Source organism: Gnatocerus cornutus, chromosome 8 (assembly GCF_029298725.1).
Source record: "Gnatocerus cornutus isolate USDA-ARS CGAHR chromosome 8, icGnaCorn1.1, whole genome shotgun sequence".
Classification (NCBI taxonomy): Eukaryota; Metazoa; Arthropoda; class Insecta; order Coleoptera; family Tenebrionidae; genus Gnatocerus; species Gnatocerus cornutus.
The window spans coordinates 13,647,882-13,660,587 of record NC_142240.1 but is presented as its reverse complement, the minus strand read 5'-3'; the positions used below and the strand labels follow the sequence as shown (position 1 = coordinate 13,660,587).

Sequence of the window (12,706 nt, the reverse complement as noted above, 5' to 3'; positions counted from 1 at the left end):
TTACTTTAATCGCAACGGTGAAAGAAAAATCCGCTTTAATTAAATCGTGTGTTGACTTGATTACCCGGAATTCCCTCGACTCTGCAAATTTGTCAAAGTAATCTAAATTTCAGGGCACGTAAATAAAAGTGCATAACTGCGCTTGTTTTCGCTACTGTTTTTGATGAAGTTATAAAACTTATCCAAACAGCAAAGCCATTTTTTATTGTAGGTACGCGACTCAACGAGGGTTGAAACAGAAAACTCTGACAAGAACTAATACCACTTTGACAATTTCGAACGAGCAAGAAGCGGGGGTTGAAAAATATGTTTAATAACGTGAGGGCGCTTGAATAAAATTACGAATATCTTTCCAACCCCTATTATGACCAACTTTATTGTTCTGCGTAATTGTTTTAATTATTAAAAGGATTAAACTGGACGCCAGCCCTGTTGCTGCACACCAACTAGCTGTGTAAACAATTGCACAGTTGAAGTAAAACAGACCGTAGAAAGTTTCTGCTGTAATTTCCGTGTGGGTGAATTCGCTAATATTACGCCAATTATTATTATTCTGCTAATTCATACGTTGTGGGCTATGTTTAATGACGCAAAACTGGAAAAACGGCCGTAACTGCACACAAATTCGTTTTCAGAAGCAGAATTATCATAATTAAGCGGTTATGTAAGACACTGTGCACATTTGTTCCGGTGCTTACGTCCCGATGAACGAGAAAAGTTGGGCAATAAAATGCAACGATCGTTTTTACAATTAGTTAATAAAAATTCTACATTTTATTATAATTTGATCCGTTGGAACATAATCCGTCATTATCCGGAAAACGCTCCCAGCAAAACCATTTCATCACAGCTTGCAGCGTTGATTTTTATCGGGAAATTATTTGCATTGAAATGTGGCAATTCCTCGATACATTTTCGACGTGTTTTCACTCAGACAACCCCTAATAACCAAGCGTTTAAATGAAATCACTGCCCTCTCATAAAATAAAAGAAAATTAGACTGGAAATATGCATTACACGCCGCGTACATCTGTTCCAAAAAGTGGCCAATTACGAGTCAACGCGACATTTACAAAGCCCTGAATCATACAAAGAGGCATTATGACATAATTAGATTCGTGAAACCCCGTAAAATTAGTCATGCCGGTAACAAAATGCTTTAGACAAATAATAGCCTCGCGCCGGAATTAAAGAAATTACGGGATAAACAGGAAGCTCTTGTTTAAAGAGAGCTCTTCATTTCGACGAAACAAATTAAATTTTGCCTGTTTTTTTAAGGGTGATTATGAAACATATTTGTGCTTGTTTGGAGACAAAAGAAAATGAAAATATCAAGGGACAAAGCGGTTTTCTAGAAAAACGTTTTCGTTGGCTCGCTCAAAGAGCATTGTCGGATTTAGCTCCGGGTGTTTAAACCACCACCCTTTCGCGGTGTAACCGCAGAATTTGAGGCTGTGAGCAATCTACTTCAGACTTCTTGGCAGCCCTTCAACTATGAATATTTACATGAAGCTTGAACAAATACGGCTCTTATTGTGCTGCACGAAGCGAAATGAAGAACATTTGTGGAAATTAATCACGCCCGGACTAAAAAAACTCGTTCTGCGACAGTCCCTCGGCAACAAAACAGTTTAAATATTTGTTCTCCTAATCGTTATCTATGAAATTTATTTTATTCCCCGACCGTGGCAAAAAGCTGTGATCAAAAATAACCACCCTTTGGCCCTCGTTAACGGCTTATATCTCTATTTGAGCTGTCTCCGCTGCTTCTATTTGTACTAAATTTAGGTTTATTACGGCTTTATCGCCACATTCCGCCGTAATATTTATCCGCAGTTATCGCAATAATTAAGGAAGCGGTTGAAACCACTCAAGCCATTCACCTCACCATTAATTCTTGTCTTTTAAAATGCGCATATCCTTTGATCGCACCCTCCTGAAGGTTAAGCCAAATTATCCAAATTAAACTAGAAGACCCGCGGAAATCTTAAACCTATTCAGTGTATACTTTAAAAGCTTAGATGCAATAACAATAAATCTCCGTGCGGTAAAAGGATTACAAACAACCCTTAGAACTCTGAAGCTATTTAGCATACCTTTCTCTCGAAACCTCTCATAATTCTACCCTTTTCAAGCAAACGAAGCGTCGAAAAACTAATTAAAAATCAGAGTTAGTTAGGTCTTTGAGACATTCGTTTTGCTTTTATCCCGTTCATTCCTCTTTTGCTGACACTATAAGTAGTTTATCTGGACTTTGGACCGAAAGGCTAATTGAGCATAGCCCCTTAATGAAGAGGACGTGTCCGGCGCGCCCCCTAAAATCTTTTGTTTCTGATTAATAAGACCTGGGGTCACGAAAGAAAAGAGTGGACTATCATTGATAAAGTTTGTTCAATCGAGTTGGCAGATTATTGTGCCTCGTTAAAGCACAAACTTTTCCCCAGACGGAAGAAGATTCCCATCCGTTGATCTGGAAGATATCGTATTTTTCTTTTTTTAAATGGAGAATTTAAGATGAACGGAGCACTATTACTCCCTTGCTCATTATATTTTGACGATATACTCCATGTGAGAACCATAACTTGAGGGTCTATCTAAATCTTGAAAGCTCCTTAAGGGGGTTATATACTTATTTCTCTTATGGGAGCTCCAATGTAAACTGGCACAAGCATAACTCGTCTATTAAAAAAGTAATTCAGTACGAACAAACTAGAGCCCGAAGGAAACTTTAACGTGAAATTCTCTCCACGGACTCGAGAATTTCCAGCGATGAATTAAGCAAAGCGACAGTTGCCGGAAACAATTTTTCATGAATTTTGATCAAATGTTCCTGAAAATTGAAAGCTGCGATGACCTGCTTGAAAACATCATTAACCCATCGCTGTACCCATTTATATGGTAATGTAATCTGTTGCTTCATTACCAACCCTTAAATAAACTCAAACAAATCCCTTATTTTACAGGTGAAAATCAATAACTCCGTTAAAAGTCCAGGTTTCCTCCCTTGCGACGTTGTCGTTCCTAAAACGATCTAGTTACGTCGTAAGGTCTAATTATTAAGCATCCCCAAGCTGAACTAGAAAACGTAAGTAAATAAAAAATGAGAGGGTCGAACATAGGTAGCATGCTCTCTCAAACAGGAGCATAAAAGGGCCGACTAATCTATATTATCTAGGGGCGCGTTATTGAATTGAACAGGGCAGTTTTTTAACTAACGAGGAATGCATTTGACGGACTCGGATCTCTAATTGGATTCTTGGCCAAGAGTTCAAATTAAATTCTACTTTTATAGACGATTTGTTCTTTGTCATTTATTGGACGAGATGGGAATTCTATAAGGGCAAGATCGAATTTATTACGTCCGACTTTTGTACGTATCGGATACAAAAGGCTCTAAACCGCTTCCATTAACTTTTCGACTTTAATTTGGACTGAAGAAAAACGCGCATACCGCGGGTAGACGGTTTCCATTAAAGAGTAATTAATTCATTAATAAAACAGTGCTAATAGTTCAATAAACTAATGACATAACTGTTTATCAACACATGACGCTTGAAGACAAACTAAAAAACAGACGAATAATAATTAATTAATGTAAGTGTTCCCCGGAGATTAAGAACCTGATGATAAACTCTTTTTTTTAATCACAACCCATAAAGGAATAATTTGGATTAGCCTGAGTCGATTTCTCCGAATCTCGATTCGATTGAGTGAGATAAATAAATAGGATATAGGTGGGTGTAGTATAAATCCCCCATGTCCGCAAGGTCGTCTTGTAAACCCACCGATTTTGTTTGTTTACCACCACCCACTTCATCTATTATTTGGAAATGCTGGTTGTGTCGTGAATCATAAACCACAAGACTGCCTTTTTAAAGGATTACAAATTAGTTTGTGTTAATTTAATATCCCAACTTGGCGGAACTTATCCCGTCAGTGATCCCTTTAATGTCTTCTTTAAACTCTGTCCATTCTGAGGCAGCCTCCCTCGAAAACTGCTGCAAATGAAATATAATCCCGGCTTTATAATATCATAAATAAAACGCCGCTCCGACAATTTTCTTATCTAAAACACAGTCCACTGACTTACAAACTGAAAATAACCACATCCTCAGATTAGGAGCGATATTTCCGAGAGCTATTAAATGCACTCCGACTTCAGCATCCAGGACCACTCGGCAGTGCGAAATACTAAACTCGCGATATCATCGGGCAAACAGACCCTGGAGTGCTTTTAATAAATTTACCGTGCCCAACTGAATGTTAATTATTTAATTTAATTTGGAGGTTCTTCCGTGCTTCTGGGACCTCCCCCACCATTTACACTGCATTTTTACTCACTCGCAGGATGAGAAAGAACGTCTGTAACCAGCTGTCTGCATCAGCAAGGACGTGTACTGTGTTATCTTCATTTCTTTGCTTTTCCAAACATAAATACATTAAAACTGCACTGGCGACGAACACACCAAAGCACCGGCGACACTAACACTGCAAACGTGAGAAATGAATGTGGAGTGCCGGCCTTGGGCTCCGAGTTTACCCACCTTACAGTATTTACAAGCAGTGGCGTAACTCCCGGAAAAACAAAAAATCGCACAGAAACAAAGAACAAAATTCGGAAAAACTCCAACGTGCAACAATGCACGCTCTTGACAAATGGTACTTTTCATTTCTTGCTTGCGTTTTTACCAGATCGAATGTCTGCAAGTCTGCATCTTGCTATCAGAGTGAATAGGTTGAACACCTGTCGTTCAAAGCTCTTTTCTTCATAAATTGAAATAGAAAAATCCACCACTTCGCACGCCGCTGCCCAAGAGACAGAACTGCTAAATATAACCGGACTTTTGTCAGGATAAGTAAAAATCAATTGCAGCGACTGGAGAGGGGTGCACCTCGTAAATGAGCTATAGGATGGCAGTAAAAGTAAATTTTATATTATTGTGCTGTAACAATTTCGAATAAATCACAACAAATTTCCACAAAGGGTGGCTAAAGGGCGCTGGTGGAAGCAATAAAGCAATTCACTAAACAAGAAGTCGAGAACTGGATCCTAAGACATGTCAAGTTGGACTCGGGGCCCTTATAATGTGCGCCGACTTGGAGGCATTAAGTAAATGTGGCTGTGTATTTCATTTCAGTGCTGGAGTTGCTATGGTTTTTCTAAAGTGGAGATTGGAGGGTTTTATTAAGCAAAGAAGCAGTTTTCTAATTGGTAGGTATGCCGATATTGAGCACACAAAGCTCCAGAAAATGAATGACGAACACGTTACTTACTCACGAAAATACGTACATATTTAGCAAGGCGGTGACGTGTGTGCTTTTTTTAAGAACTGAGCATTTACTCCTTCCTACACTGAAAAAAATTCAAAATAAAAATCGCTGATGGTCTCTTCATTTTATTAGTTCAGTTACCTTCGTGAACAATTTCCGGTACGTCAAAAAAAAAACGAATTTCCCATTATAACTCATATTATCTTGTGCTTCCATAACACCCCGGTCCCATAAATTACCATCCTCGGTCTGTTTTACTCAAACAATATAAATTTCTCACAACTCGTTCTATTATACAGTCATAATCACGAACAAGAATCCGCCACCCCGTGCACCTTTCCGAGTTAGACAAAATGCGTAATTACGACATCCGCCTCATTCGCATCCTGCACTTAGTTTCTTGACCTACGCGAATATATCTTAATAAGAAACAACGCCCACTGACACCTTCATAACGGACTGGGCAAAAAACGAAAAAAATGAATTTGCTGAGTGTCTTAAGCGTTGGCAATGGGCCTTGACATCAAGTGTTTGTTCCAGTTAGCATAATCAAAAGTTTGCGCCAAGTTTAGGGGCGCGAAACGTTATTTACTGCCTTTGGGGACTCTTTAAACAATCCCAATCTGCATGGAGTGTTGAAATACGCGAGAGTTATGATGGGTGTAGCAACAAACACGAGTTCCATTATTCCTGCTATACTGTTTGAGTATTTCTGACGTCACAGCTGTTTAGTATGTTGCCTACATGCTCAAGCTTGTACCCTTCCAATATCTTTGGAGAAATTTAATGAATTTAATTAAAGTCACGATTCGTTCGTTCTCGAAAAAGCTGCCATTATTAATGAATTATAGCAGAAGACTTGAAATATTGCCGTCTCTTCTGTGCAATGGCTTACCGCCTGATTTAAGAGCAACAACGCAGCACCAGTCCAAATCTTATGAGAAAACTTATAAAATACGACAGGTAACATGGTCGAACTTCGCACACACACATCACGCAAAAGCGTTAATCCGCTTTCGGAAGGGAGAAGAAAAAAGACGCGAAATGTTAATTCCCCTTGAAATTAAGAGCTGCATTTTCCTTTTAGTATTATGTCATAATCTCTGGTAATATTTCGCGGGGCGAGCGTTATATTTCTTATTCGGACAAGGTGTGATATTTCATACGTTGAAATTCCATATTTATGGGGAGGGAAGTGTGGGGGGAACTGTATAGCCACGGTGTTAACAAATCCCTCGGTGCTTGAGAATTAATCTGTAAAAGCTCGCGTTTTGAACAGCATTAGGCGGATCAGGTGTCTCTCGATTTTACACCCTCCGGAACTTATATCTATTGTTTACTCCCTGCAGACGTGGTTTGGGTCTTCTTGATCTTGCGCGGACGTGATAAATAAGCTGTACTTGGACCGATAATACGCGTAAATGGATGGAGGGAAATACGCGACAATATCATTCTCTCAAAATTCTTAGAATGATAAGAGGCACGTGTATTTCTTTTTTTACTAAATATGAAGTACATCATTCAATATTTAGAAACTTATCAGTTTATGTAACCTAAATGCAATAAAACTAGTCTTAAAAAAGTCTAACGATAACTTTGTTATCACAACATCAACTGGTTTCAAATAAAAACATTAAATCTTGTTCATTATTTTGTAAGATTGTATAAAAGAAATTGAATAAATTGTCGGGCCGGCGTTCGCTTCACGCCTTCAAACTTTTAAAAGGTTGTGTACTCGAACACGAAGTTCTTGTAAATTTTTGACTAAAATCCATAAAATAAAAGTTTCTTACCCCTCTTACGTTCCATTTACGTTTGAGCTAATCAGTTTCTGCACTTTCTTCCCCGTATAAATAAAATAAGACCGAAAAAGTGCAGTGCACAACTGCGGTTAACTATCCACCCCGGTACTTAGTATCCTAACACCACCTGCTCCTTTCTTACACTAATAGCACTTCTTCACCCTTATTCCTGGCGTTTTTGTCTGCCTAAATACCCCATCTACCCCCTCAATAGCGTCTAAATCACCTCCAGAAAAAAATACCTATCGCTTAATAAAATATTACTACAGCTATATTAAATCTAGGCTACACCGACACAAAAGACGTCGACGAAGGGGATAAGATAATGGAAAAATTAAAACGTGCATTTGGTCGTTTTGTCGGTTATTAAACTTGAAAATGGTTGCCATTTTTCCCTGTAATCCGGTCGCGATAAAAAAAGCAAACAGGACCAGACGAATAAATCGTGATAATTGTTGGGATAATAAATTTTCGGACGGTAGAAAAAAATTTTTAAATGTGGGGGAATTTACAGTCTGGCTTCTGGTCAGACTGCATTGCAGCGACGCAGTTTTGAATATTAAACGACTTTTTCCGATTAGAATGCGATTCTTGTTTGGGGGCAACGAGCCGTGTAATCGCCAGGATTAAAATAAAAGCTGCACCAAAGGCGTTCGCTTCTGGGATATAATTAGAAATTTTAGAACATGTATCATTTTTCGGGAAATCGTGATTTTAAGCGAGGGATAATGAGAAAACTTTTCGTGTTCCGCGACAAAGAACGAGGTGCGTAATAAAAACTCCAATTTCTAGGGTTGATAAACTCCCTCACGCATCTATACAAAGTGACCTGTTATCAAAACACCATTACACGTGGAATAACGATAAAAGTAATCGCGTGATCGTAAAAGAGAAAATTGTATACGATCCAACTAAATAAATCGAGGAAAAACACGCAATTCTTGCGATTGGAAAGAAATATCTTTATTCGGAGCTTTTCTCGTCTCGTCAGAATTGCATTTCGGCATTCCGTTAAATTAAAATTCAACATTATCCTGCGAACGTTTCCACTTTCCATGTTCATAAATCAGGAGCTTTTATCGCCGTTCGGCTGGACCATTGCTTTATATGTATTGTAGTTATGATTAATACCTGAGCTAATTGTCTCCTTGTCCCCCTCCTCGTCCTTTCGCGTTCCGGATATTAATTCCATAAATTATTCTTGGAGCGCGATCGCCATGGAACCGTTTATCTCCAAAGGACCCGGGATTGTTATTTCCACCGCAAGAAGTTCGTCCCCCGTCTTGGGGAGACAATGTCCTTACTATTCAAAACGTGTATGCAACTATACTGTACCAAAACGTGATTAATGTCCCTGAGGAATAGTTGCAGAAAATATTTTAATTATTCTAGGGGATGAGCCTAAATCTTCAGCTTCACGCGAGAGGAACAATGCACGATGAATTCGGTACGCATTCTGGTGATGCACATTCAAAAAAATAATAATGCAATAAGAACAAAGCAAGTTTGCCGGCTCGTCACGGATAATTTCAACTTGACGATGAATAAATAGCACATAAAGATAATTTCGAAAGTTCATTATCTTGGAAAAAATGTGATGAGGTCAAGGCGCGTTGTTATTGTTTTGGTACTAATTCCCACAGACTGCATTCGGTGAATTGAAACAGCTTTGAATTGGACAGGTTTGATGTAGAAATTGAGAAATCAAATATCCGTCATGAGACCCTTTGACAAAAAACCCGCAGCACATCATCCCCAAGCCCCCGGCTTTTATCAAGGGTGAGCAAGCTCGAATTCTCTTCGATTAATAGTTATTAAACGCAATGACGTGAAGAGCCCCACTTTATGATCTGCGGCCGCACTTAGTGTGCCACCGGGATGAAATTATGCCTCGACAAAGCGAAATCCGAAAAATTCCCCAACACTCCGGTTCCACATAAAGACAAAATGAAGTTCTATTATCGTCGACCCTCTCTTTGCTCTGGCTAATAGTTTGGAACAGTTCTTCGTCAACTTTCCAACATCCAAAACTACAAGTTTGCTAAATTGAACCTAAAACACTTTCAGTGTATCATCCAAATATCGATTAAACTTCGTCGCGACCGTCTTGTATTTGAGTAATGAACGTCACTTTATAAAATGGCGACACTTCGTTTGATTAAAGTTTATTATGGCGACATTCGAGGAGTAATTTTTCACAGCCGCGAATGACTACTTTTCGGTAGATTTATGAAGTGGTCTTTATTCATTTAAGGAAAAAAGCACCCCCGACTGTGGGGACACCATTCCTGCGCTTAACATGCAGGACCACGTTGGCGCAGATGGGGTCCAGTTTTAATGGCACCGCATTACGTACTTCAAGTACTAAACAACTATTATAACTCACGCCAACCAAAAAACTTTGCAGGAATTAAACTTATAATCAATTTAGTGCAGGACGTGACACTGCGGCAATTCCTGCAGAAACAGCTAATTTGAAAGGCAACAAGCGCACGTGGGATCGCATAAATCGCGGAAATTAGAAATGGAAAAAAAGATATCGATGATTAATATAAAAGATATGACAGGGAAATGCCAAGTTACAGAATTATCGAGCAAAACAGATAAATTTAGAAATTTTCAGTTTTAGGTCGAACAAAATAAAATCAATATTTTGTGTTAAAAACTGTAATTCCGATAATTTCCAAGATTTGACAATGAAATTTGGGATATTTTGTAGAATTCACTTGATTATTAGCTGTGCTAAGTTACACAATTATCGAGATAAAAACACGCTATTTAGAATTTTTTGTGTTAGGTCGAAGTATTTTTTTTAATATTTTGTATTAAAAATAATTGTAATTTCGCCAATTTTTAAGATATGGCAATTAAATTTGGGGAACTTGTTATTTCTTACTTGCTTATAAACTGTACCAAGTTATAAAATTGTCAAGCAACAGAAACGCGTTTTAAAAATTTTTTGTCCTCGGTCGAACTAAAAAATTTTCAATATTTTGTGTAAAAAATTGTAATTCCGGTAATTTTCAAAATATGGCAATGAAATTTGGAAAATTTACAATTTTTAACTTGCTTATTAACTGTACCAAGTTATAAAATTATCAAACAAAAGAGACACATTTGAGAAAATTTCGGATTTTGGTCGAACTAAAAAAATTTCAATATTTTATGTTAAAAATTGTAATTCCGGTAATTTTAAAGACTTAACTATGGAATTTAAAGAACTTATTAAACTTGTTTATTAACTATGCCAAGTTGCAAAATTATCGAGCAAAAGAGACGCGTTTTAGAAATATTTTGTCTTAAGTTGAACTAAAAAAAATGCAATATTTGATATCTAAAATGTTAATTTCGGTAATTTTCAAGATATGACAATAAAATTTGACGATATCTTACTATTTCTAACTTGCTTATTAACTGAGCCAATTTACAAAATGATCGAGAAGTCGAACTAAAAAATGTTCAATATTCTGTTTAAAAAATTGTAATTCCGGTAATTTAAAAAAAAATGAGATTGAATTATTATTTGATTATGTATTGATGTTTTACCGCTGTGTTCTGGAAGAGCGGTGATTAAAATAATACAGTAATGGGCTTGAAGCTCGCAGGTTTGCCGGGAAAAAATGTTGATAAAGCCAGAAATTTATCTTTAGTCTGATTAGAAAAACGGCAAGTTAATAACTTCACATTTCTGGCATACTTCTTGCCTAATTTCATCATTCTTTCAATTCTTTCGCATTACTCGTTTCGTTGAAAGTATTAATATAAATGTTTTAAAACGAAATCTGCAAAATTTTATCATACGATCACAAAAACAGATATCAGAACCCAATTTAACAAAAACCTCCCCTTTGAACTCCTGCGGAATATCGACACCTCCCGGCCCACTTAAGACCATACAAAATATAAGTGACGGATTAATAATTTATCCAGGATAGCGGTTTTATGCCACAGCTGGTTCCCATCGTATAAATTGCCCTTAAAATGGCGCATTGCAGTTTATAACATCCACCTTTACGGCCTTTGGATAAAATATAAACTCGCGGCGTGTGCCGTTTCCACCTGGAGGATGGGTTTTAATTTTGTATAAGTATTACAGCGGTGTTTTGTCTTCCTTTATGGTTTTACGGTACGAGAGTGACAGGATTGTGGAACCCCGAAGTTGAAAAAACGTCCTTACCTAGAACAAGAAAGGAATAAGTTTAGTTGGAGCTTCACGATATGCCACATTGCATTTTTCAATCGTTTTAATAGCAGAAACTTTATTATAATGCAGGAGACGTGCTTCGTGCGGAGCTTTAGAACCAGAGTTTAAAATTTATAGGTGGTGGAGTTGGAGCGAGGGAACGATGTGTGTAGAGAAGAGGAGGGAAAAAAGGTTTTGAAAGAACACGTATAATGCTGTGATTAATTGTGTATATTTAAGATAAGACTATAATATTATTAAGTGCTATAACCGGAAAAATGACTAATAAAATCATTATTATTCTCGAAGGAATGTTAAATTCACCTAATTGTACGGCGCACGTCGATAATATAAAAAGTAACTAACACACGACAGGAAAATCGATAAATACACACAATTTCAAAACTCGGCCTAGTTACATTATTTATTTAGCTGAAGAACGAATTGATGTTAATAAAAATAGTTCAGAGATGTAAACATTCGGCAGGTTACACGAAATGATAATTATTTCCTTATTTAGGATAATGAAGTAATCAAGAGTTTCTATTTTCACTGTTATTGAGAGATAATAACAAAAAACTGATATTTTTTTTATCTGGCGTAAAAACCTGTGACGTATTGGCGTAAAAATTAATATACTAAACACCAAAACAAAGTGCATTGCTGTTTATTTTTCCGTTGTCAAAACAGGAATATGGAAAATCGCAGGAGATAAAATTTGATAACATGCAAAATTACGCAATATCTGCCTACAGAAGGGTTAAAATATGTCTAGTTTCAGTTGCTTTCTATAAATACGAATTGGAAATTAGTTTTACCTAATCCATATAATCTAATTCGATATTTAGTTTACTTAGTTTCTGAATAATTTCATTTGTGAAATTGCACAACGTGTTATCAGACTTATCCAATAAATTGCTACAAAAATTGAAGCTATAGAGGAGTAATCCCATTTTCAATTAATAAAATGAAATATTGCCAATCGCTGACAAATTTATAATTATCACCATTTGAATTTGATGACATTAAAATAATGTGATTTATGGATTTTAGAAATAACACAATTTGTCTGCCTTCAAATTTCAATCGAATTTTATGTTTGTTTAATTTATCATATTTTCTCATTGTATTAATATTTGCGATGATGTAATATCAGTCGATAACGTATTTAAACTACAACCGAAATAATTTAATTTTTCTGCCTTCATGTTGCTCACAATATCTTCTAATTGTGTTAAAGACAACTGTACAAATGAGTTGTCATAAAAAATAAATCCCTAGATGAAACGAGATTAGAAGCCTTCTCTTTAATCACATGAAAAACACCATAATACTGCAACAACCTAAAAACCCATCCGTTCTACATGACTGGAGCTTGTTTAATTAAGCACAGGCAATTTCTCTTTCTTAATTGACAATCTACACTTTCCATAAAACAGAAGTCGCCACT

At 36.8% G+C, this 12,706-nt stretch overlaps 1 protein-coding gene across 5 annotated transcripts in view; it reads right to left on the bottom strand.

Moving 5' to 3' along the window:
• Positions 1–12,706, bottom strand: part of spri (Src homology 2 domain-containing protein sprint) — a 53,473-nt gene that overhangs the window by 21,062 nt on the left and 19,705 nt on the right. Inside the window, exon 1 of one of the 5 annotated variants that reach the window (XM_088044475.1) lies at positions 4,342–4,514. The exons of the other annotated variants lie outside the window; for them this stretch is intronic. Coding sequence (XP_087900601.1) covers positions 4,342–4,412 — 71 coding nt within the window. The 5' untranslated portion in view covers positions 4,413–4,514. Of the gene's footprint in view, positions 1–4,341; positions 4,515–12,706 lie in introns of those variants that run through there. 5 annotated transcript variants of the gene reach the window in all.